This window comes from Petromyzon marinus, chromosome 24 (genome assembly GCF_048934315.1).
Source record: "Petromyzon marinus isolate PM22_M1 ecotype Great Lakes invasive population chromosome 24, UKy_Petmar_22M1.pri1.0, whole genome shotgun sequence".
NCBI classification, from domain to species: domain Eukaryota; kingdom Metazoa; phylum Chordata; class Hyperoartia; order Petromyzontiformes; family Petromyzontidae; genus Petromyzon; species Petromyzon marinus.
Window position 1 is genome coordinate 2,590,415 of NC_133690.1, and position 21,869 is coordinate 2,612,283.

Below are 21,869 nucleotides of genomic sequence, written 5' to 3' on the forward strand. Positions count from 1 at the left end.
CCCTTCCACGGAAATTTGCCAGGACCCTCCTTAAGAAGAGTCATGGGACACAGTGAGATTTGATCCTGGGTATAAACAAGATTAATAATACAAATAGTGAATCAAATGAGTAAAGAACCCGTTGGGTCTGCAAATGAAAATAAGAGACAGCTGTAATGTTCATGCTCTTCTCACAATCCTCTACTAGGAGCACTAAAAATAACCTGATTTGTACATAGTACTATTCTGTATTTTACCAGGTAGGCCCCACTGAGCTATATAAAGCTCTTTTTCAGCAGTGACCTGGCTACAAATGAGAGCTCAACGAAGTGGCTTATCGCGTGGAAATGTATAGCAGCAGCCAAATACTCTAAACGTGTTGTTTCTAAATGTGGATGGAAAAACCGAAGGACCCGGAGAAAATTCCATGCGACCATATTCAGAAAGGGCCATGAAATATATTGAGTTTTTTTAATGTTCTATCGTAATTCTGGTGAAATAATTCAGTTAGATCAATTTTAAATTAACTGTGTCAGCCATCTTTATTCATTACTCCCACCTCATCGGTGTCACTATCTATTATACATCTTACGAACTTCTTCTTCGGCCTTTTCAATTCATTACAAGTTTATTTGTTCTGTGGAAAATCCCGTTTAGTCATTTGCCCAGATAGTTTTGGAGGTGACGGTCCACAGCAGCCACTAAACAACAGCAACAGGCTTATAGTTGTGGCGGAGAGGAGCCCAGCCAGCCAGGAAACAAGGCCATGGATTATTGTTAATAGTGCATGGTGTATCACCACCTCAGAGGCAGCGGGGCCTGACTGCGTAGGGGTTTCTCACGGCGCTGCACGTGTCCACTCCGAGTGGCCATGAGCGAGGTTGCTGCGGGAGAAGGGGAACGGGCACAGGACGAAGCGTTACACTGCAACCTGTAATGCAACATACGGTAATCTTGCCTTTGGCAACAGACGTTGCACTTTGGTGGATTGTTTCATTATTGATGCCCCAGGGTGTTATATGACTGCAGGTCAAAGGATCGTGTATCCTGCTCAGGATGTGAAGATTCCCTTTGTATGCTGTGGAAATAAATGTCAATCGAAAAAGAACAATTTCCTCCTCAAATAACCCTTTTGCCCGCACATCTCATGTGGCATCTGTTGACCTCAAGCCTTGAATGACGGATAGAAAATTACTAAATTGGGACTACACAGAGTAATTGTTGCCCCTTTTGACAGACTAATGCCCGATTGTAGGCCAGGTGCCCTGAGCCATCCCACATGTTCTAGATGAGATGTGACGTAAGTCGCTTATTGTGTACAGAAGCGATGGAGAGAGCAGTGAGCAAGGAGAGGATAACAAAACACCAGACGAAGGGAGATTTCAAAAGAGCAGGTAGGGGGTTGTTGAGTATGCAAGCGTTACAAGATCTGGCATAAGAAATGAAGAGATATTAAGGTGTTGGTAGTTTGCCAAAATGGCCTCGAGCTAATGTCTAGGATATCAATACGTCGAGTTCCCTTTTACTAATAACCTGAAGATTTCCTCTGTCCTGAACTCGTGACATTGCAGATAACATGATTCATTCAGCACACAACTTCCCATATGTGCAATACTATTAAAAGATATTTGGGATGTGTTCACTTCGTCTGTTTTTACATCATTTGATCGGTGCTCATAGATAGATTTCGGACGTCTCATTGAAACTGGTGACGGTTAAAAGGTAAAGGCGCAGCCCAGCAATTTCTTGCTCACGCCACTGTATGTGAAAGAGCCTCCACTGAATATCCTAAAGAGGATATTTGGCCCACTCTTTCACACGGCCAGACATCTTGGAAGTGATGGAAGTCCCCACACTTTTCCCTGCCATGCGCGACCCGAAAAAAGCTATGCGTTTAATCACAGGACCACAACACGCTGCACGCAATCGCTCTCCGAGGTGCACGCGCACATTTAACACATCGGGAAAGTTCGTTCGAGGTTTACAAAGTGAATCCCAACACAAGCCCTGGCTCTTGCTGTTTGGTAAAAAAAAATCATTTTTTATATGAATAGGATGGATGTCAGGAAGACTCTGTTTTAAGGGTATCGTGTCCATTCACAGTGTTGCTCTTTTCTACAAAGTTAAGGGGAATTGGGAATAGGTTATAGACTTTATTGTTGATCGGCTTGACAATGCAAATAAGAGAGATGTTGATAACAGAGCTGCCAATAAATATTTTTTTTATATTTAGAAGCTTTAGCAATGGCAGTTGCAACAATAGTAAAATGTATTCTTTTTTTTAATATAAACACCAAAATAGGCATATTGCTTAACACATCAGCTATTTGTAAGAGCGGTGGGAGTTCAATCCTGGACATGTGTGTCTCGGCAAGTTGTGCTCTCGGCTGCCTCACTGCAGCTCGTGCCAGCGATCATTAGTACAGGCTAAATAGACCAACAGACATGATGTCTCCTTCGTATATCGGTCTCTCCACGTGCAAAATAAAAGTATTCTTTATTGGTTTAAGTTACATGATTTTGTGTCCAACTAGGACCCATATCTGGCAATTCACCAGCATTGACTCCATCAATAGACTATGCTGATGAGACACTGTATGTTGAACTTATTTTGCACCGTACTTAGTCAACCGTGCTAATCGGAGGTGCGGGGGAGGAATTGTTTCCCTTCTATGTAACTTTACCGAAAGAACCAAGAATATAAACACAAGCAGTTCTAAAGAAATTCGTTTTCAATCTAGATTTGAAAGTTCATAGCTCCAGTGGCTTCCGAAGGACCAGCTTTCCAGATGGTCACAGAATCTGAAAGCATGTGATACAGTGACCATCTTTGTTCGATGGTTAACCATAAGCCGCCTCTGCAAGGATGGCCGGAGTTTGCGTGATGGTTTATGCTTCTTGACGAGATTCGCAAGGTATTGTGGTTCATTTGTGATACAGCATATGTCAATATTTTGCTTGTACTAAATCAATGCTACTGAAATAATTGACTCCCAGTTAAGCCGTGGGCCTGATGGGATGTGTAAAAATACATCTTGTTTAATGTCGGAAGACAGACATATGGAGGAGATATGGTGTTTACTTGCCTATTTTGTTATTTATATTCTCCGCAGTGTTGCTGGTGATTGCTTTGAGTTGTGGGCCGCTCTGTGCAGCAGCACAGGGCGGTCTCTGTTCACAACAAGCCCTTGGGAGGACTCTCCCAGTTGGTTGGTATGGAGGAAGAAAAAGCGATTGGATGCCCGGACCCTTTGTGTTGCTTCGTGAAGTGGGTGGCCTTACTGGAAGGGGCAGGAGGCACACGGCCTCAGCAGCCCTGGCCTGTGTGTTTTCTCTTTCAACAGTGCATTTGCAGGTCCCTATACAAGTTATATTTGTCAGGTCAATTTTTTTAAGCGAGGCTTGTTTATTTAAACGACCTCCATCTGTCAGTACCACTTACTTTATAGATGACATTTAGGATAGCAAGGATAGGTTTATTTGGTAGTCTGTAGCCGCATAATACGCTGTTTGCCAAAGGCAGCCACGTAGGCCGGCATGGGGTGTGATTTCCTTCCCATGAGATTGCCTTATGTTGGCTCTTCGTGTTTCGGGAATTGCACCTGAACCCTCAGCACCATGTGATTCAGCTCAGGAAGTTCGTGCCGATTCACGGCTCGTACACGGATTGGCCTCAAGCGTTTTACTTTATCTCCCTTCTTTATCGTCTAAAAATAACAATCACTCTGCATGACCGACTAGTTATAGGGTGCAACACACTGCATGTACAGTGCAAGAGCACGTATCCTTAACCCAAAGCTTGGTTTTGTTGGTTTTACTGTGCACTCTGTAAGCAACTCGTTACAGGGATCTGAAGAGCCCCTAAATGGGCTTTGGTTAAAATCTATGATCACCGGGTGATGGGGATTCCTGTGAGAGTCATACGCTGCTCCTGCTGATGGTTGGTGCACACTCAGCGAGGGATGCGTGAAAAGTTGGAGGCGCGATATATAATAAAACCAGTCCCTGAATGAAACTGTGACGTTTCTCTTAAGTAATCTCGTTGAAGTGCTGGGCACTTTGGTCCTTTGATGTCGCTGAGATTTAATCCCCAACCTGGAACTGTGGAGTATACATGTAACGTTGTTGGCATGTCGTTGGCACGGCACTTGGTTGGCAACGTTGGAACAAAGTTGGCCCAACGTTCCATTTTTTCTGGGCACGCATTATCTTGTGGACACGTGTCGAAGTCACCAGAGGATTTGTCCGGTTGATGTTCCTCCCGATTTGCCTGGGATTGCCCTTCGTTTTCCCTCCAGGTTTCTCTGCAAATTTTCAGGTCAATCGAGGTACAAATTACAAATTAAGCCACAGATATGTCAAATAGTTGTCGGGTGACCATTGTACTTGAATGCCAACGGTAAAATATAAACGTCAAGATTGGCACAGACGTGTATTTATAAATGGTAGCCGCACTTGTTTAAATATAGCAAGTCTGCTTTATGTTCTTTTCCATTCCACCTGCCGTATCCTGAATGTGCGTTTTTTTCCATGGAATTTTCTTGCCAAGGGCTGTTATGCATTTCCCGGCGACAATGGCAACGCCGTCCGACAAGCCGGCGCGTTCTCACACGCCGTGATGCTCATTTGCGTACAATGAATGCACACGGAAATGAGTGGCTTCCTTCGAGCGCGCGATGCCTTTCGCTCGTGCAGTGCTTTTGATAATGTAGCAAATCGTACGCCGTACGACGCGCGTGTTTGGGCACGCGCGTCGCTCAGCCCCATCGCGTGAACGCCATTGTCTTTTAGTGTTTCCACGGGGCCACAATAATGAACGCATAATGTAGCTCGAGCGGAGGTCCGTAGAGACGGTGGCACTCACAATGAGCCTTTACCGTGAGGAGATTGTATTTTGGAAACGGTCGATTACTTTGCTCCAGTGTTGGGTGTATTGATGTTCTTCTCTTTGGCAGAGAAAAACACATTAGGTGTAAATTGTTTTTGCTGTGATCCCGGCTCTTATAGTGTTGATTTCTGGTGGTTTCTGCTTGGTCGTGGGTTTGATCCTCACCCTGATGGCACCTGTATAATTGGAGTTTGCACATTCTCCCCGTGGTCGCGTGGATTTTTCTCCGGGTCCTCCAGTTTCTTTATGTCCACATTTAGAAACGTGCGTTTTGAGTATTTGGTAACTGCTATACATTTCCACATGATAAGCCACTTCGTTGAGCTATCATTCGTGAAAAAGAGATATATAGCTCAGTGGCCTTACCTGGTAATTTTTTTTTATATAATTATAGTTTGGGTGCTTCTCTTTGAGGTCGCTTATTGAAACTGCTGCTGATGTGATCTTGCCGTTAATGACAAACACATTTATTTGGCGATGCTGCTACTGCTGCTGCGGTGGCATTGGTGCACAGGCACAATTAACAACAACAAAAAACTCAACACATTCGTCGGTAACACTGTTACCTTAAAAGGAAAAATATATTTAATAGGCGACATCTCAGGCAATGGCCCTTAATCTTAAGTGCTTTGAAGAAGCGCCATTCCCCCGAACGGCACATATTATGTATTCTCCTTTTTAAGGCCACAGTGTTATTGAGAAATGTTCAGAATTGCTGTCAATTGTGTTGTGATGGCCATAACAAGATTTTTCAAAGGTGTAAACACACTGTGAGCTCTTGCATAATTAGAAACAATCCTACTCTTACGTTTTACTTTAAACCAAATTGTTATTTCCCTCGTGTTACGAGTGTAATTATTTAGCAAAATAAATTTTCATATTTGCAATAAGAGCACAGTTGAACATGTCCATGTTTATCTATGTTGTCACTCTTCTGATGCTTCATAATGTAGCAGTCATTCACCATAGCAAGCCTCAAATAAGTGTCAACATCGATGTTTTTAATGAGGGTCCTTCTTTCATAATGTTTAGCCGGGACTTTTTTTGCTCAGCTATTTCCTTTCTGCGTATTTCTAAACGCGCATGTGAGGAGGTGATACTCAAACACCTCCAGAGATAGAGCACGATCCAGTCGCTTGTTTGCCATCTCTGGAACTGAGGTTCCCCTGAAAAATGCATGTGACATACATGGTAGCCTAAAAAAAAAGCCGTCCCTTGGTGTGGACCAATCAGTTTCAAGGACAATGCATATATTATCATAGTAGTTTTTTGTTTGCATTTTGACTGCAGGTATTGTGGTTGATGCAGACATGAATCCTTGTAAAAAGGTTTCAGTTTTGTTGCCAGAAAAAAGGGGAAAAACCCTATTATTATATTTTGATACTGGCAAAGGAGGTCTAATGAGGTATAATTACATTTTAGTACAGAGGATCCCTGTCAGAATGTTGGGCCATTTTACGGGATGCGTATCTCTGTGCCTGGCTGTGGCATAGGTATAGAGATGTCAGATGTATGTTGTGTTACAAGCTCTCATGTCAGTTGAGGCAGTGTGTGTGTTTGCTCACCAAACGTTGTGCGTGTGGGGGGAGCGGTAGTGTAGTGGTTAGCATATTGAGCCATGAACCAATTCTTACTCACGATAGCGATGATCATCTGAACCAGCTCTGGGCCTCCCCTAGATGGACTCAGCCTCGAATAAATACCCGATATAACATGTAAACATCGCTACTAGGGAGACAAAGGCGTCCGGACTAAGTGCTGACCACCCACTCCCTTGTGTGCTGTGCCGGCCTTCATAGATGCTCGTTAACAGCACTTGCCCTAACAGTCTGTTTTGGCTATATGGTGGATGTTTGTAGATTTTTTTTATGCTCACCATTATATGTAAATACATTTACTTCTCTTTTCATTGTCTATTAGACATCAAGAACAAGAGGTTAAGATGGCCAATGGTGTTGACACCACCAGAACACCTCACCTCACCACCAACTAACAAAGTCACTTCTCTGACCCTACTGTTACACATTTGTGTTTTCATATCATTTTGCCTAATTACTGTAACGCCTCATTGCCCTCCCCGAACTCCTCCCTCACCGCGGCACTCAACGTGATCCAGAATGCACCTTGCCGGACTTCTTGCATGCACCCAAAATTATCACTGCTTCTATGACCTCCCCCCCTCCCTCGCTTCTCTCATTACCGTGGATACATCAGATTACTTCTCTACATGGTGGGCCATTCTTCCCAATCAAGGAACATTTTCCTGAGCTGGCACAATTTGTGTACATTATTTTTGCCATAAAATGATGTTTAGTGATATATATAGCACTGCCATTCATGCAAATTGCATCTCACAATCGCTGAGGGAACCTCAGACAATCGGGAAGGCAGACGGATAGTGAAGCAGCGCTATTGACAATTTCCCAAGCTCTGTGGTCCGCAATATATGAAGATATGTTTAAATGTGGGAGGAAGCCAGAACACCCGGAGAAATCCTATACAGTGAGGGAAAAAAGTATTTGATCCTCTGCTGATTTTGTTCGTTTGCCCACTGACAAAGAAATGATCAGTCTATAATTTTAATGGTAGGTTTATTTGAACAGTGAGAGACAGAATAACATACTCTTTGGTTCTATTGGGTTAAGTCACGTAGGTGAAAATAAAATAACACCTACGTGACTTTACCCAATAGAACCAAAGAGTATGGATCCTAGCAGTCACGAAAGCTTTAAATCTAGACAGAATAACAACAACAAAATCCAGAAAAACGCATGTCAGAAATGTTATAAATTGATTTGCATTTTAATGAGGGAAATAAGTATTTGACCCCTCTGCAAAACATGACTTAGTACTTGGTGGAAAACCCCTTGTTGGCAATCACAAAAGTCAGACGTTTCTTGTAGTTGGCCACCAGGTTTGCACACATCTCAGGAGGGATTTTGTCCCATTCCTCTTTGCAGATCTTCTCCAAGTCATTAAGGTTTCGAGGCTGACGTTTGGCAACTCGAACCTTCAGCTCCCTCCATAGATTATCTATGGGATTAAGGTCTGGAGACTGGCTAGGCCACTCCAGGACCTTAATGTGCTTCTTCTTGAGCCACTCCTTTGTTGCCTTGGCCGTGTGTTTTGGGTCATTGTCATGCTGGAATACCCATCCACGACCCATTTTCAATGCCCTAGCTAGGGGAAGGAGGTTCTCACCCAAGATTTCATGGTACATGGCCCCGTCTATCGTCCCTTTGATGCAGTGAAGTTGTCCTGTCCCCTTAGCAGAAAAACACCCCCAAAGCATAATGTTTCCATGTTTGACGGTGGGGATGGTGTTCTTGGGGTCATAGGCAGCATTCCTCCTTCTCGAAACACGGCGAGTTGAGTTGATGCGAAAGAGCTCCATTTTGGTCTCATCTGACCATAACACTTTCACCCAGTTGTCCTCTCAATCATTCAGATGTTCATTGGCAAACTTCAGACGGGCATGTATATGTGCTTTCTTGAGCAGGGGGACTTTGTGGGCGCTGCAGGATTTTAGTCCTTCACGGCGTAGTGTGTTGCCAATTGTTTTCTTGGTGACTATGGTCCCAGCTGCCTTGAGTTCATTGACAAGATCCTCCCGTGTAGTTCTGGGCTGATTCCTCACCGTTCTCATGATCATTGCAACTCCACGAGGTGAGATCTTGCATGGAGCCCCAGGCCGAGGGAGATTGACAGTTCTTTTGTGTTTCTTCCATTTGTGAATAATCGCACCAACTGTTGTCACTTCCTCACCAACCTGCTTGGCAATGGTCTTGTAGCCCATTCCAGCCTTGTGTAGGTCTACAATCTTGTCTCTGACATGCTTAGAGAGCTCTTTGGTCTTGGCCATGGTGGAGAGTTTGGAATCTGATTGATTGATTGCTTCTGTGGACAGGTGTCTTTTATACAGGTAACAAGCTGACATTAGGAGCACTCCCTTTAAGAGTGTGCTCCTAATCTCAGCTCGTTACCTGTATAAAAGACACCTGGGAGCCAGAAATCTTTCTGATTGAGAGGGGGTAAAATACTTATTTCCCTCATTAAAATGCAAATCAATTTATAACATTTTTGACATGCGTTTTTCTGGATCTTTTTTTGTAATTCTGTCTCTCACTGTTCAAATAAACCTACCATTAAAATTATAGACTGATCATTTCTATGTCAGTGGGCAAATGTATAAAATCAGCAGGGGATCAAATACTTTTTCCCTCACTGTACATGTGACATGACAGGGTGACACCTGCTGGCCTGGGAAGGGATTAACGGGTAATGCCACAGAGGTAACAACCAATCAGGGAAGGAGGTGTATCTGGGGCAAAGGTGACAGGTGGGGCTAGCCGAGATACTTCGGGAACCTGCTCGAAGGATCCACGAGAGGGCGTGGCCGGAGGCGGGGCCAAGCCACGCCTGGGGGGATATAAGGGGGAGCGGACCCGCAGCTCGGGGCTCGTGTGTGGGGTCCTGGGTCCTGGCGTGTCGCAGTTCACCGACATCTCTCTCCATCGTCCGGCCACGTGGAAGATCTCCTGCGTGGGTTCCGTCGTCGTCACGCTGCCAGACAGTGGCGGCGACGAGTGAGGGTGAGGGGACCACACCGAGTGATCAGTTGTGCGTGTAGCCGGTAGAGTTGTTATTGCCTAGAGTATATTCAGTGGGAGCAAGAACCATTGTTAGCCTGGGTTGTGACCAGTGCGAGTAATAAAGAAGCACCCCCTGTACGGCATGTCATGGAAGTCGCTCTTTACACATGTGAGGGGGCAACTAATAAGAGTCCGTAATAGAGTTATATATTTTTTAAGACTGAAACAGGATTTCTCCACAACTAAGGCTGGTTGTAATTACCGGAAACACGTTGTACTCGAATTGTAAATGTTGTGGGTTTACTCTCCAACACTACTAATGAATTGGCATGTTTTATTTACGTGACAAACATTATTATTTGGCTGTGGCGGGTGGTGGCGGGTTTAACGACACATTTATATTTACGCGATCTAAGACCAACAAACCTCTATTATGAATAATATTGGTCACGAAAGCCTTCTTGCTCTACCACCTTCTTCTGGCAAGTCAGGAAAATATCACACTCTCTGAATTGCTGGGACACAGTTTGCACCCTTCTTGTTAGTATGTCATCACCAATTACCACATGGGGAAGCAGTGGGGATGATCTCTACATCTTTTTTTTTATATCCTCCTGTCCACTGTACAGAGCATAGAAATTATTTTCTTACCGTCCTTTTTAGCTCTATGCAAAATTACCTTCATTGCAATTTTATTTAAAAAAATATCTTAAATGTCTCTGCTTTTTCCCGAAAAGTAGAGGGAGAGTGGCAGACAATGTATCATCATTGTGCACTGAGCACACTGCTCCTCGAGCACGCTGCATCTCGAGCACGCTGCTCCTCGAGCACGCTGCACCTCGAGCACGCTGCACCTCGAGCACACTGCTCCTCGAGCACGCTGCACCTCGAGCACGCTGCTCCTCGAGCACGCTGCTCCTCGAGCACGCTGCACCTCGAGCACGCTGCATCTCGAGCACGCTGCACCTCGAGCACGCTGCTCCTCGAGCACGCTGCACCTCGAGCACGCTGCATCTCGAGCACGCTGCACCTCGAGCACGCTGCTCCTCGAGCACGCTGCTCCTCGAGCACGCTGCACCTCGAGCACGCTGCATCTCGAGCACGCTGCACCTCGAGCACGCTGCTCCTCGAGCACGCTGCACCTCGAGCACGCTGCTCCTCGAGCACGCTGCTCCTCGAGCACGCTGCATCTCGAGCACGCTGCACCTCGAGCACGCTGCACCTCGAGCACGCTGCATCTCGAGCACGTGCGTCATGCTTTGCTGTGCAAATGCTAAAAAAATAAATGAAATCCAATGCAATAATATGTTTTTGGGTTAGATCACGTAAATATATAAATGTGTCATTAAAAACCCGCCACCACTCGACACAGCCAACTAGTAAGGGTTGTCACGTAAACAGAACGTGGCAAATTCGTAACTAAGTACAGCATACCGGTGTGTTGGAGAGCCAAGCCGCAACATTTACAATCTGAGTACGACGTTTCGCCAGTAATTACAACTAGCTTCATCAGGCAAAAGCCAGATTGTGAAGTCTTACTGTTCCATTCCTTATATAGAGGCGTGGATGTGTTGACCACGCTTCTGCACTCTTGCACAATGTGGGGGGAATTACTGAGGCAACGTACATTATTCATGTGCATTATGCGAGTCTTTTGAACTTGTGCTTCCTGTCTATTGTGTTGATTAAAATAGCCGTACCAACGGTAATCCCTATTGAAGTAGGCTGCCTTTGTAGGCATGCATTTAAATTATGTATTATTTGATTATTCGCTTCCATGCAGCACTAAGGCAGTAGCTACCCGAACGGTTAAAGTTATTTAGATTTCTTTCAATTTCGATAGATTATCTAATTAGTCTTGGCCAGTAGTAGCTAGTTTTGCACAAAACTTCAACATTATAAAAATAAATTGATGTTCCTTGTTGGCACGCGTGTTCTGCTACTGCTGACAGTTTTATTTGGGATGATTTTATATTTCTCTGATGTTCTTTTAGTCTCGTGCTGATCATTCGTCCTGTTTGCCCAACATTAACTGCACGTGTGGTAATTATAATTCGTTACAAGTTAGATACATCAGTGTGTTCTGGCTATCGCCTGATTAGGCTGGTTGTAATCACCAGCAAAACGTCGTACTCGAATTATAAATGTTGTGGTTTAACTCTCTAACACACCGGTGTGCTGTACTAGTGACGAATTGGCATGTTCTGTATACGTGACAACCCTTACTAGTTGGCTGTGTTGGGTGGTGGCGGGATTTTAACGACACATTTATATATTTACGCGATCTAACCCAAAAACCTCTATTATGAATGATATTGGTCGCGAAAGCCTACGTGTTAAACTAAATCCAATGCCCACCCCTACATCTGGCTTCAAGCAGTGAGGAGATGAGGGTGGTGAAATGATAATAATAGTTCTGTAACTTTGAAAACAAGAATCACTACTCTGACCTTGCACTGAAGCTCATGGTGGAACCCTACGCAGCGTCACTCTTCGGACACCAAGGCCTCAGCCTCACATCGGTTCTCTGCTCTCACCCCTTCGCTGTGGAACTCTTAAATCGCATTGCACATCCGCAACGTCAATGCACTCTAACTACTTTCAAGAAACAAAGGCCTCTCTATCTGTATTGGCTCATGCTTTTGAGCAGCCCTGAGCTTGGCTCCGTGCCTCTGAGTTGTTAAGTTGTCTGCAAAATCTGGCACGTTATAGATGTCATTATTATTCTTTGGTTCTTTCGGTAAAGTCACGTAGATAGAAAAATAATAATAAAGTGAATAAAAATCATAAAAATAAAATGCAAATAAAAACCACCACGTTACGATTGCAACACAAGCGGTCGTCATCAGGAAAAGGGGGGTTAGCCTCTAAAGGCAAACTGTTTATAAAGGTTTAAAATGGGCATAGCCGAAGTGTCAGCAGCATGGGCAGGGCAGCTAATGTTAATGTAAGTGATGGTAGTAGTGGGCAACGACGGCGATGGTGGTGGGTTTACACCAATTAAAGGGCTGCCAGGTATAGGTTTAACATGGGCGTAGCTCAGGTGTAGCAGCATGGGCGGGGCAGCTAATGTTAATGTAAGTGATGGTCGTAGTGGGCCACTAAAACGGAATGTGGTGCCGTCACCACGCAAACGAATGCGGTGACGCCTCCCACACAAACAGAACGTGGTGCTAGTAGTGATGGTAGTAGTGTGATGCTTCTCGGCTTGTCAGGTTTCAGTATGAGAAATGCATCATATTTACCGATCATTTCCACTGTCAAGGCTGCCAGTCATAGAATCTCACTTGTAAATTGCATTGTCAGCTGCCGGGTACTGCAGTGCTGGTGAGTGGTTTTTTTTGGGGCAGCTTTCATGTCGATTGCTTGCGATTGGTGTGTGTTTATACACAGTGTTTTGCATGTCGGTATTGGCGCGGGTGGTGGTGGGGGTGGATAGCAGAGGCTGTGAATGGGTCACACAGCCGCACCATGTCTTGTGTGTGATGGGGCCCATGGGCCTGCGCATGCCACACGCGCAGTGCGTGAGACTTGCCAGCCCCGAATTCTTACGACACACAGGCTGGGGGAAAAAGACTTAGTAATTGTCAGAAATGTGAGTGCGCACACCACTTATGGCATCACTTGCAATAGGAACTGGGGTGCTGTTAATATAGGGTCTGCTGTCAGGTAAGAACGCAGTTTTTCCAAAATGATGCTAGCCATCGCCGGGAACTAAACTCAGGTTGCCGGGTTCATCGTGCAGTACTCTGACCACCATGCTACCGCAGATACTAAAATGTAATCAACCTTTTAGTTATTAGGACTAATAGGTAAATTTTCTCCTTTATGTGATGAGTAATGCCACAGATACTGAATGCTGTCTTGCTCCTGATACTCAATACCAATCAGTGCAGCAGTCTGAGCTATGGGTATGGATGGTGCAGTACTGGCAGTAAGCCAATAAATATTATGAGGCTCTTAATTATGTGCACTGCTTTATCAAACAAGATGAATTTAGTACGAAAATTAAGAATTCAGATTTTTTTTTATATATAGAGAGTTTAAGATGAGATAGCCAGGTGCCTCAGATGCGCTGAGCTGGAACTGCTGAGATCCTAGGTTCAATTCCAGGCAGTCACCTGGGATTAAACCGAGTTCTCGAGTGGATAAATTGATTGTCTTGGCCTGGCTAAAGAATGACTTGCACAAAAAGGGCATTACATTGAACTTTGCTTCAGCTCTGTCTCACCTATAGAGCTGGCGGGAATGTGTTACCCCCTTACTGTGTGGACCACAGGTCACCTGAAGGGATTTCAGCGGTAGCTCTGTCATGTCCGCTTCCATGGGCCGTTCTCTAATACTAAGCATCATAATGCAGGGCAAGAGATCCAAATGGATGTTTCGTCTCATGGCACAACATCGAGAGCGTGCTCAGGATATAACTGGCGGAAAAGAGAAAATAAAGCTTTAAATAAAGTGAAGTTAATGCGTTGTGCGTGCGCGTGTTGGTCGGTGTCACGGGCAGGTTCATGGAGTCGCGCCACCTGCACCTCTACATGCCGGCCATCATGGCTTTCATCGCTGCCACCACTTCCATCGTCTACTACCACAACATCGAAACGTCCAACTTCCCCAAGCTTCTGCTCGGTGGGTTTTATAACATGAATGAGAAAGCAACAAAAACAATTACCGTGCAGTCCAGCAGGGTGCAACAGAGCAGTCGGCTCACTCTGCGATTCTCCTTACATGCAAATATTCTCGATTTTATCAACGCAAAAGAGCAGAGAGAGGAACTGTAATTACATTCTGACACCACCTGGATGATATGCTTCCTCCCTGGTGGAGTATTTACATAGCAGAGTGAGACTATGCATTGAAGTCGTGATACACGCATGGCACCGTGTGTGTGAGAAGTTACTGTTATACATTAATTGCAGAAAATATTGTACTAGCCTAACATTGAACAATTTGCATTTCCACCGGTGATAAGTTAAATAATCATTTTGCGATTGCAACTAACCTGACATTTGCAGCTGGAAAGGAAGTCTCCGTGCTTTCTGTTGCAATGCAATTCACATCGTCGTGCGTGGGATGGACATTGCTCCCGAAGCACTGGGGACTCACTCTGGCCATGATGTCATGGGCAGGAAGGAGTGTCTGTTGCTTGCCTAGAGAGAGATATAAAATAATGAGGAGAGTTAAGGCCCTTTGCGGTATCACCTGGGTTGCCTCTATCCTGATACCGTTGTTGTTGTTGTTGGTGATGTACAGTGTATCACGTTGCTTTGTGACGATGTCTCTCAACAACAAATCTCGAGTTCAAAATGGATCTCAGGGAACAAAAATGTATCCATATTCTCCAGATAATAAGGCGCATCAGAAAGTAAAATGTACCCCAAACTTGTGCCCGGTGTCAATAAAATTACACAAATCTGGTCACACACACACACCTCAACCGAATTATAATACGCACCCCCGACTTTTGCTTTAAGATTTTAGAAAAAAGTGCATCTTTTATAAGTCAGAGAATACGGCAATAGAACATTTAAACCAACATCCATTGGTATTTATATATATATTTTGCAAATGTTAAACCCATAATCTTCTTATGTGTTTTCATGTACATAGTCGGCTTCTCATGGAGTGACCCGTTTATTTATTTATTTTTACAATCGAGAGGTTTGCAAAGCAGTAATTTCAATATTTCTTGAAAAACATTATTGGGGGTCCCATTCATCCGCACTGGTCTTATTTTATTTTGAGAATTATTTTTGCTGGCCTCCAATAATAGTAATAATAATGTTTCGTTTTATATGGCATCATTTATGCAAATTGAACCACGTACAAAAAGGAAGGCAGCAGAACTTCTTTTTGAGCCGGCGCCACCAGTAATTGCCCAAGCTCTGCAGTCCTCTGTGAAATATGTTTTCCTGCAGGCAATTAATGAGTGTGTATACATATGGGAGGAAATCAGTTTTCATTGACTTTCACTGAGATTTACTATGCGATATAGATCTTGAATAACAAGCCATTGGAATCTCCAACAGCCACTGAGTGGATGGTTTTAATGTGGACAATTATTCCTGGAAGCACTAACGTCTCCCAGACTTTGAAGCGAACTGCATTCACCACAGAGGGGAGCTTTGCACTGATGCCACGTACGAAGCATCAGCTTACATCCTGTAAACTTGTTTTGCTAAATCTACACTACCATAGACTACTCTTCCGTCACTACACAATTACAGTTTCCTTCTCTTCATTTCTGGACATTCTGGAATTATTCTAGCTCAGACGCTGGAGATGGGAAACCAGTAGCTTAAGGGAGGGTGTGGGAGAGTGACAAGCGTGAATCATCCACTCTTTATTTGGAAAAGTTCAATCTCTTTGGGGAAATGTTGTAAGTAAAATTTCACTACAAATACACACAATAGTGTTGTTATGTGCAGCACTTTTGAACACTTTACGTTTTTTCTTTAGTATACAGCATCATTCTATGTTGCTGTCGAATTGTATAAAATATGTTCATCCATTAGTAAATCTACTGCTGGATGAATCCCTCCCCACACACTGTCAGTCATGGGGGTGCTCTGACCATACTTCACCTTGCAGGTAAGCGTGGATTGTTGAAGGGAGATAGGGGGTTTTCCATGATTGTTCAGACATCACTCGTAACTAATGTTAGTCGTGGCAAGGAATCAATCTTAGGTCGCTGAGTTCATGGTAGATTGCCATAACCACTGCGATCCAGACCCTGACTCCTGTATATTTGAAGTTTGCATGTCACTCTCCCCCGTGGTCGTGTGGATTTTTCGCTGAGTCCTCCGGTTTTTCCCTCCACATTTATTGATGTGCGTTTAGAGTATTTGGTTGCTATAAATGTCCACATGATAGGTGCTGGCCAACCACGCCCCTTCGTATGCCGTGCAAGCCTTCCTGGGCGCTACTCACCAACAACACCTGCCCCAAATTTCCTTAAAGGCCAAACGTGGGGATCCTTGTCTCTGTGCCCCTCCGCAGCCCTGCTGGTCTACTGGCTGCTGGCCTTCACCATGAAGACCATCAAGCTGGTGAAGTTCTGCGAGCACGGCGTCGGCTTCAACCAGCTGCGCTTCTGCATCACGGGTCTGCTGGTGCTCATCTACGGCATGCTGCTCTCCGTCGAGCTCAACGTCATCCGCATGCGGGTGGGTCCTCGGCTAGCCCGGGGCGGCCCTCGCGCCCAGGCCGTTACAAGCAAGTACCTCGCTGACCTCGTCAGCAAGGAGCATAAACCATCATCGCGCAAACTCTGGTCATCCTCGCAGCAGCGGCTTTTGGCTGCCCATTGAACAAAGACGGTCACCGCATCGTGGTGCTTTCAGATGTGCTTCTGCGGCCGTCTGGAACGCTCTTCCTTCCGATATTACTTTTAAATAATCTAGATTGAAAACTAATTTCTTTGAAACTGCTTTTTATGTTTAGTTTGTTGTCCTTCCCCCGCACCTCCGATTAGCACAGTTGGCTATGTACGGTGCGAAAGAAGTTCTCCATACATACAGGGGAGGCACGCACCCTGCGCGTTCGACAGGGATAAGAAAACTAAACTATCAACTATTTTTCAATCTTACCAGGTAAGGCCTCCACTGAGCTATGTAGCTCTTTTTTTCAGAAGTGACCTGGCCATCACAAATGATGGCTCAACGAAGTGGCTTATCATCTGGAAATGTTAAGCAGCCAAATACTCTAAAATGTGTGATGTTGATTCTAAATCCACGCGACTACAGGGAGAGAGTAAGACATGCAAACTCCAAATAAACAGCAGTAGGCGTCAAGGTAGGGATTGAACTTACGACCTCGTGTATGCCAGGCGAGGTAGTTAATATCTCGCCACAGTGGCGCCCATACGTTGCCACCAGTCCCAGTTTTCACATGATTGTCCTCTTCATGTGGGAGCTGCCCTGGGAAAAATGCAAGTCTTCCCAGGACACTGACAATCCCGGTTTTCGTCAGTTGCGTAATAATGCAACACACTTTTGCTTACGTGCAGTTCTCCCCTCTTCTGGTATTGTGAGATATTCTTCTTCACATGATATGTCCTGATTTGCTGTACCTCAGAGGCATCAACCCTATGTTGGGATAAGATGGGTAAGTGATAGAAATCGTTAATAGAGAATGGTGTAGTTGCGGCAGATGGAGATGAAAGATTTTCGGAGGGAGTGGGAGAGATTGGGGTAGGCATGGGATAAAAGTGGGAAAGAAATATGGATGAATCAGTACAGGACATTAGCGTGATACTGAATAAAAAATACCATTGTGCTGACAAGAACAACGTGGTCTGGACTTACGAGGGGTGACTCATGCGTTAGCAGAAGGCCATGTGGGGTTGGTGGAGCAATGTGTGTTGTTATTGTTCCATCCACTTCACCAAATCGGAGTAACTCTACTACGGTCAAGTGGGCCTCTGCCAAAATATGATTCACAAACAAGATGGTTTATTTTTCCTATGCATTAGTGCTTCATATTGTTCTTTAGAACTGCTTTTTATGTTTAGTTTGTTGTCCTTCCCCCACACCTCCAGTTAACACGATTGGCTATGTACGGTGCGAAAGAAATTCAACATATATACATATTGGACTATGCTATTTCTTTTCTTTTCTTATCCTAATATAAAATATAATTGAATTATGAAACAATGAGCGTGCTCTGCCTGTCTCTGTGGCCGCTCTCCACGTCGCTCTGTGACCTGCCTTTGCCCTTATTTTGTAGTCAGTGCTCTTTCAGAGTTTCTCACATTTATCTTCATATGGGTTGAGCTGCTCGTCTTACTTGGTCCTCTTCATCTCATTGTGTAAATCGAGCTCCCTTGCGAGATCTTCCACACAAACGCATTTGTCTCCTCTGACAACCCTGGAACTCGTTCCCTTTTACGTCTTCACTCCAAAGTAATACCTGCAGGCCCTGATTCACGTGGCGTTTTTAGCTATCATTCCAGCACCTCCCAGTTGATTGAGTTAGTAGCACTACATGGCGAACCCAGCGAGTTCAATTCCAAGCTGTTGCAAACTTTGTTGGCACCTGTTCTGAGCCTTCACTTGGTCAACTCAGCAATGCGATGCTTTGGAGACTATAGTTGGTGGATCTGCATGAGATGAGAGTTGGTGAGGGTTGGTGGATCATTATCAACTGTAGCAGCAACACCATTATCATCATCATCAACATCACAATCACAAATTGGAACATCTTTCACCATCTTTATTGCCATCTTCATATCCATATCATTGCTGTCATAATCATCATCATCATCCATGTCATTATCCTCACCATCATCATCTTGATTGACATTTTGAAAGTTGCACTAAGCTATCTTTAGCTTAACTCAACAATTCTGCACCTCCATTTTGGACGGAGCAACACTTGCACACATTAGTGGTCACACATTAATGCAGAAGCCACTGTGGCCATGAATCCACTCACAGGCCACTGTGGCTACGCGTCCACTCACAGGCCACTGTGGCCACGCCTCCATTCACAGGCCACTGCAGCCACGCCTCCATTCACAGGCCACTGTGGCAATGTGTTCATTGATAGGCCACTGCCGCCATGTGTTCATTCAAAGGTCACTGGCCACGCCTCCATTCGCAGGCCACTGCGGCCACTGCGGCCACTACAGCCACGTGTCCGTTCACAGGCCACTATGGCCATATTCGAGTACATTAACCCTAATGGCCGAGCTCGGCCGCATTTGTCCCTCCGTGCCCCCTCGGTCACAGAAGTACGTTGGCTTCCGCAACCCGAAGAAGGTGAAGCCACCCGAGGACCTGCAGGACCTGGGCGTGCGGTTCCTCCAGCCGTTCGTCAACCTCCTGTCCAAGGCCACCTACTGGTGGATGAACGCCTTCATCACGAGCGCACACCGCCGCCCCATCGACCTCAAGAGCATCGGCAAGCTGCCCATCGCCATGCGGGCGCTCACCAACTACATCCGCTTTCGCAACGCCTACGAGGAGCAGAAGGTATCCCGCGTCGGAGCCGCGTTATGGGATTTCTCCCGTCGCCTACCGCAAGAGACAACAGAAACACGTTTAAGATGATGCACCTTGCACGCGCGTGCATATTACGAGCTGGTGTAGGCGTGGCGTCCGAAACATGAAACATTGTGATGCTTCTGGGCCCTACAGAAGCAGAACGCCCCAGCCTCAAACTTGCTTATCCCAACTAGTTTATCCCAACTAGTTTCCTCAGGTGGGTCTCAACCCCCTCAGCAGTAAGGTGTAACGCCCCCTGAGGAAGGCAGCAGGGTGTTGTATGTATGTATGTTGAACTTCTTTCGCCTTGTACTTAGCCAACCGTGCTAATTGGAGGTGTTACAACAAAGCTGAATGAATAAGTCAATGACTTAATGCCAAAGGCTTTGACCGACCATCACCTATCATCAGAAACAATAACAACACATTGAACTTAAAATAAAAACATTGCCATGTTTTTTTTAAACCAATATAATAGATGAGCTACAAGAAGGCAACCTGGCTGCAAGTACAATTAAAGTCACGTGGCTCATATAAAGGTGTTGGTGCAGTGATTGGCTTCAGCATTGCCACACAAAACTTACTACACGCAGACAATCTGAAGTAGTTCTGCTTGACATGGACCAGTCTCTACCAAGTGTTGTCTCATTATTATGATATCAATATTCGTCTTAGCTACCACCCAGTTCTGCACTGGTAACACATATTTTAAGAGTTACTGCACATGCCACCGTACAGGTTTTCGCGATTGCGCTGCACAGCTTTCTGATGTCTTGTCGTGTTGTACCGCTCGCAGCATGTGGAGCGAAACGTCGGACACCATGCCAAACAACCCGAGAGCACATCGGAGAGATGCTGTACATCACAGGCAAATTATCTAATTCATGCTTTCAATGGGGGTCTAAATTTGAATGTCGATGATCGAAGCGACCTTTCTCTACACCTGCATATCTTGCACGGCTTGCAAGAATACGAGATGCAGGCAACGGTGCTCGCTGTAATAACCGCTGCAGGTCACGCACACCTGCCGTGTGAGGGAGACTGCCGAGTAACCTGCCTCGTTTTGCCTGTCCCCATCGTGAGTGCTGCATTTGGCTCGTACTTGCGCACTGGCGGCGTCGGCTGCGTGCGTGTGTGTGTGCGTGCGGTGCCGGCTGAGAAACGTGTTTCTCTGCCGCTCTCTCTCCGCAGCTGTCTGCCGGAGAGGCGCAGCCCCCCTCCATCTGGCGCTCACTGTACCGCGCTTTTGGCCGGCCCATCCTGCTGAGCAGCACTTACCGCTATCTGTCCGATTTGCTGGGCTTCGCCGGCCCCCTCTGCATATGGGGCATCGTCCACCACCTGAGCAACAAGGACAAGAAGCTGCACCCGCAGGTCAGACTCTTCTACCGGGGTGGCTCGGTTTGCGCACTCGCTGCAAACCCCCTCTCGCAGCGGCAGTGGCTGCCGGAACGTGGCACCAGTTGGACTCCTGGTGAAGTGTGACACGTGGGGGTGGGCCAACCGAGTAAGTGTAATGTGATTTGGCTTGTGGTCTGTAGATGCACAGCCCTCGTTTAATACGACCTATATTTATTTTGACAATGATGCATGTAATAAACTTTATTTGGAGCTTTCGTGACTGCAGGAATTACTTTTTGGTTCTTTCGGTAAAGTCACGTAGAAAGAAAATAAATTAAATAATAGAAAACCACGTTTCGATTGCAACACAAGCAATCATCATTAGATGATAATTACTTAGATGATGATTGCTGATGATTATTGCTTGTGTTGCAATCGAAACGTCGTATTCTATTATTTAATTTTGGTTTTTTTCTACGTGACTTTACCGGAAGAACCAAAAACATGCATGTAATCTTAACTATTTAAAAATTTTATATTGTTGGTTATCTTTGGTAGAGCTCCCCTAAAATTAAAACCTACGTATAGTTGACGTATTTTTTTCTTCTGATCTCCTTGCTCTGGGTCACACTTTCATGGTTTTTAGTGCAGCTTTGCGATTGGCTGACTGTTCTTTAAAATTGGTTGTATTTTTGATGCTGTAATTTTGTCAGCAGTTAAAACTAATACCTCTGTATTATAGCCATGTTGATTCAATCTAGCTTAGTTTTCAGGATTGCTTCTTACACGACCGAGTATGAAGGGCAGGGTTTCTGATGGCATTTTGGCAAAACTCTGGTCGAATGAATACGAACATAAGCGTGAGTGCATGTAGACAGTATGATGACCATAATTAGAATGGGATGGGGAGCCCGATGTCGATGTAGTTATAGCTCACCTGTGTGGAATTAGTCCATTTCCTTTTACAGGGGATGTAGTAGCATTCACCACTTTCGGTTTTTGTTGATAATATCTAAGAACATTACCGGCTGCAAAGTATTCATAGAAATCCTGTCTTTACCAAAAGCACCCAAATTTGGACAG

The 21,869-nt window shown here is 45.1% G+C and overlaps 1 protein-coding gene across 4 annotated transcripts in view; it reads left to right on the forward strand.

Annotated features, from left to right (window-relative positions):
- LOC116945488 (ATP-binding cassette sub-family C member 8) overlaps positions 1–21,869 on the forward strand; it is a 130,580-nt gene that overhangs the window by 6,936 nt on the left and 101,775 nt on the right. For 3 of the 4 annotated variants that reach the window (XM_076069298.1, XM_076069297.1, XM_032959829.2), the window contains exons 4-7: positions 13,967–14,088; positions 16,459–16,625; positions 19,191–19,433; positions 20,637–20,819. In XM_076069298.1, the coding sequence (XP_075925413.1) occupies positions 13,967–14,088; positions 16,459–16,625; positions 19,191–19,433; positions 20,637–20,819 (715 nt within the window). The remainder of the gene's footprint in view (positions 1–13,966; positions 14,089–16,458; positions 16,626–19,190; positions 19,434–20,636; positions 20,820–21,869) is intronic. The other variant, XM_076069296.1, reaches the window with a different exon arrangement.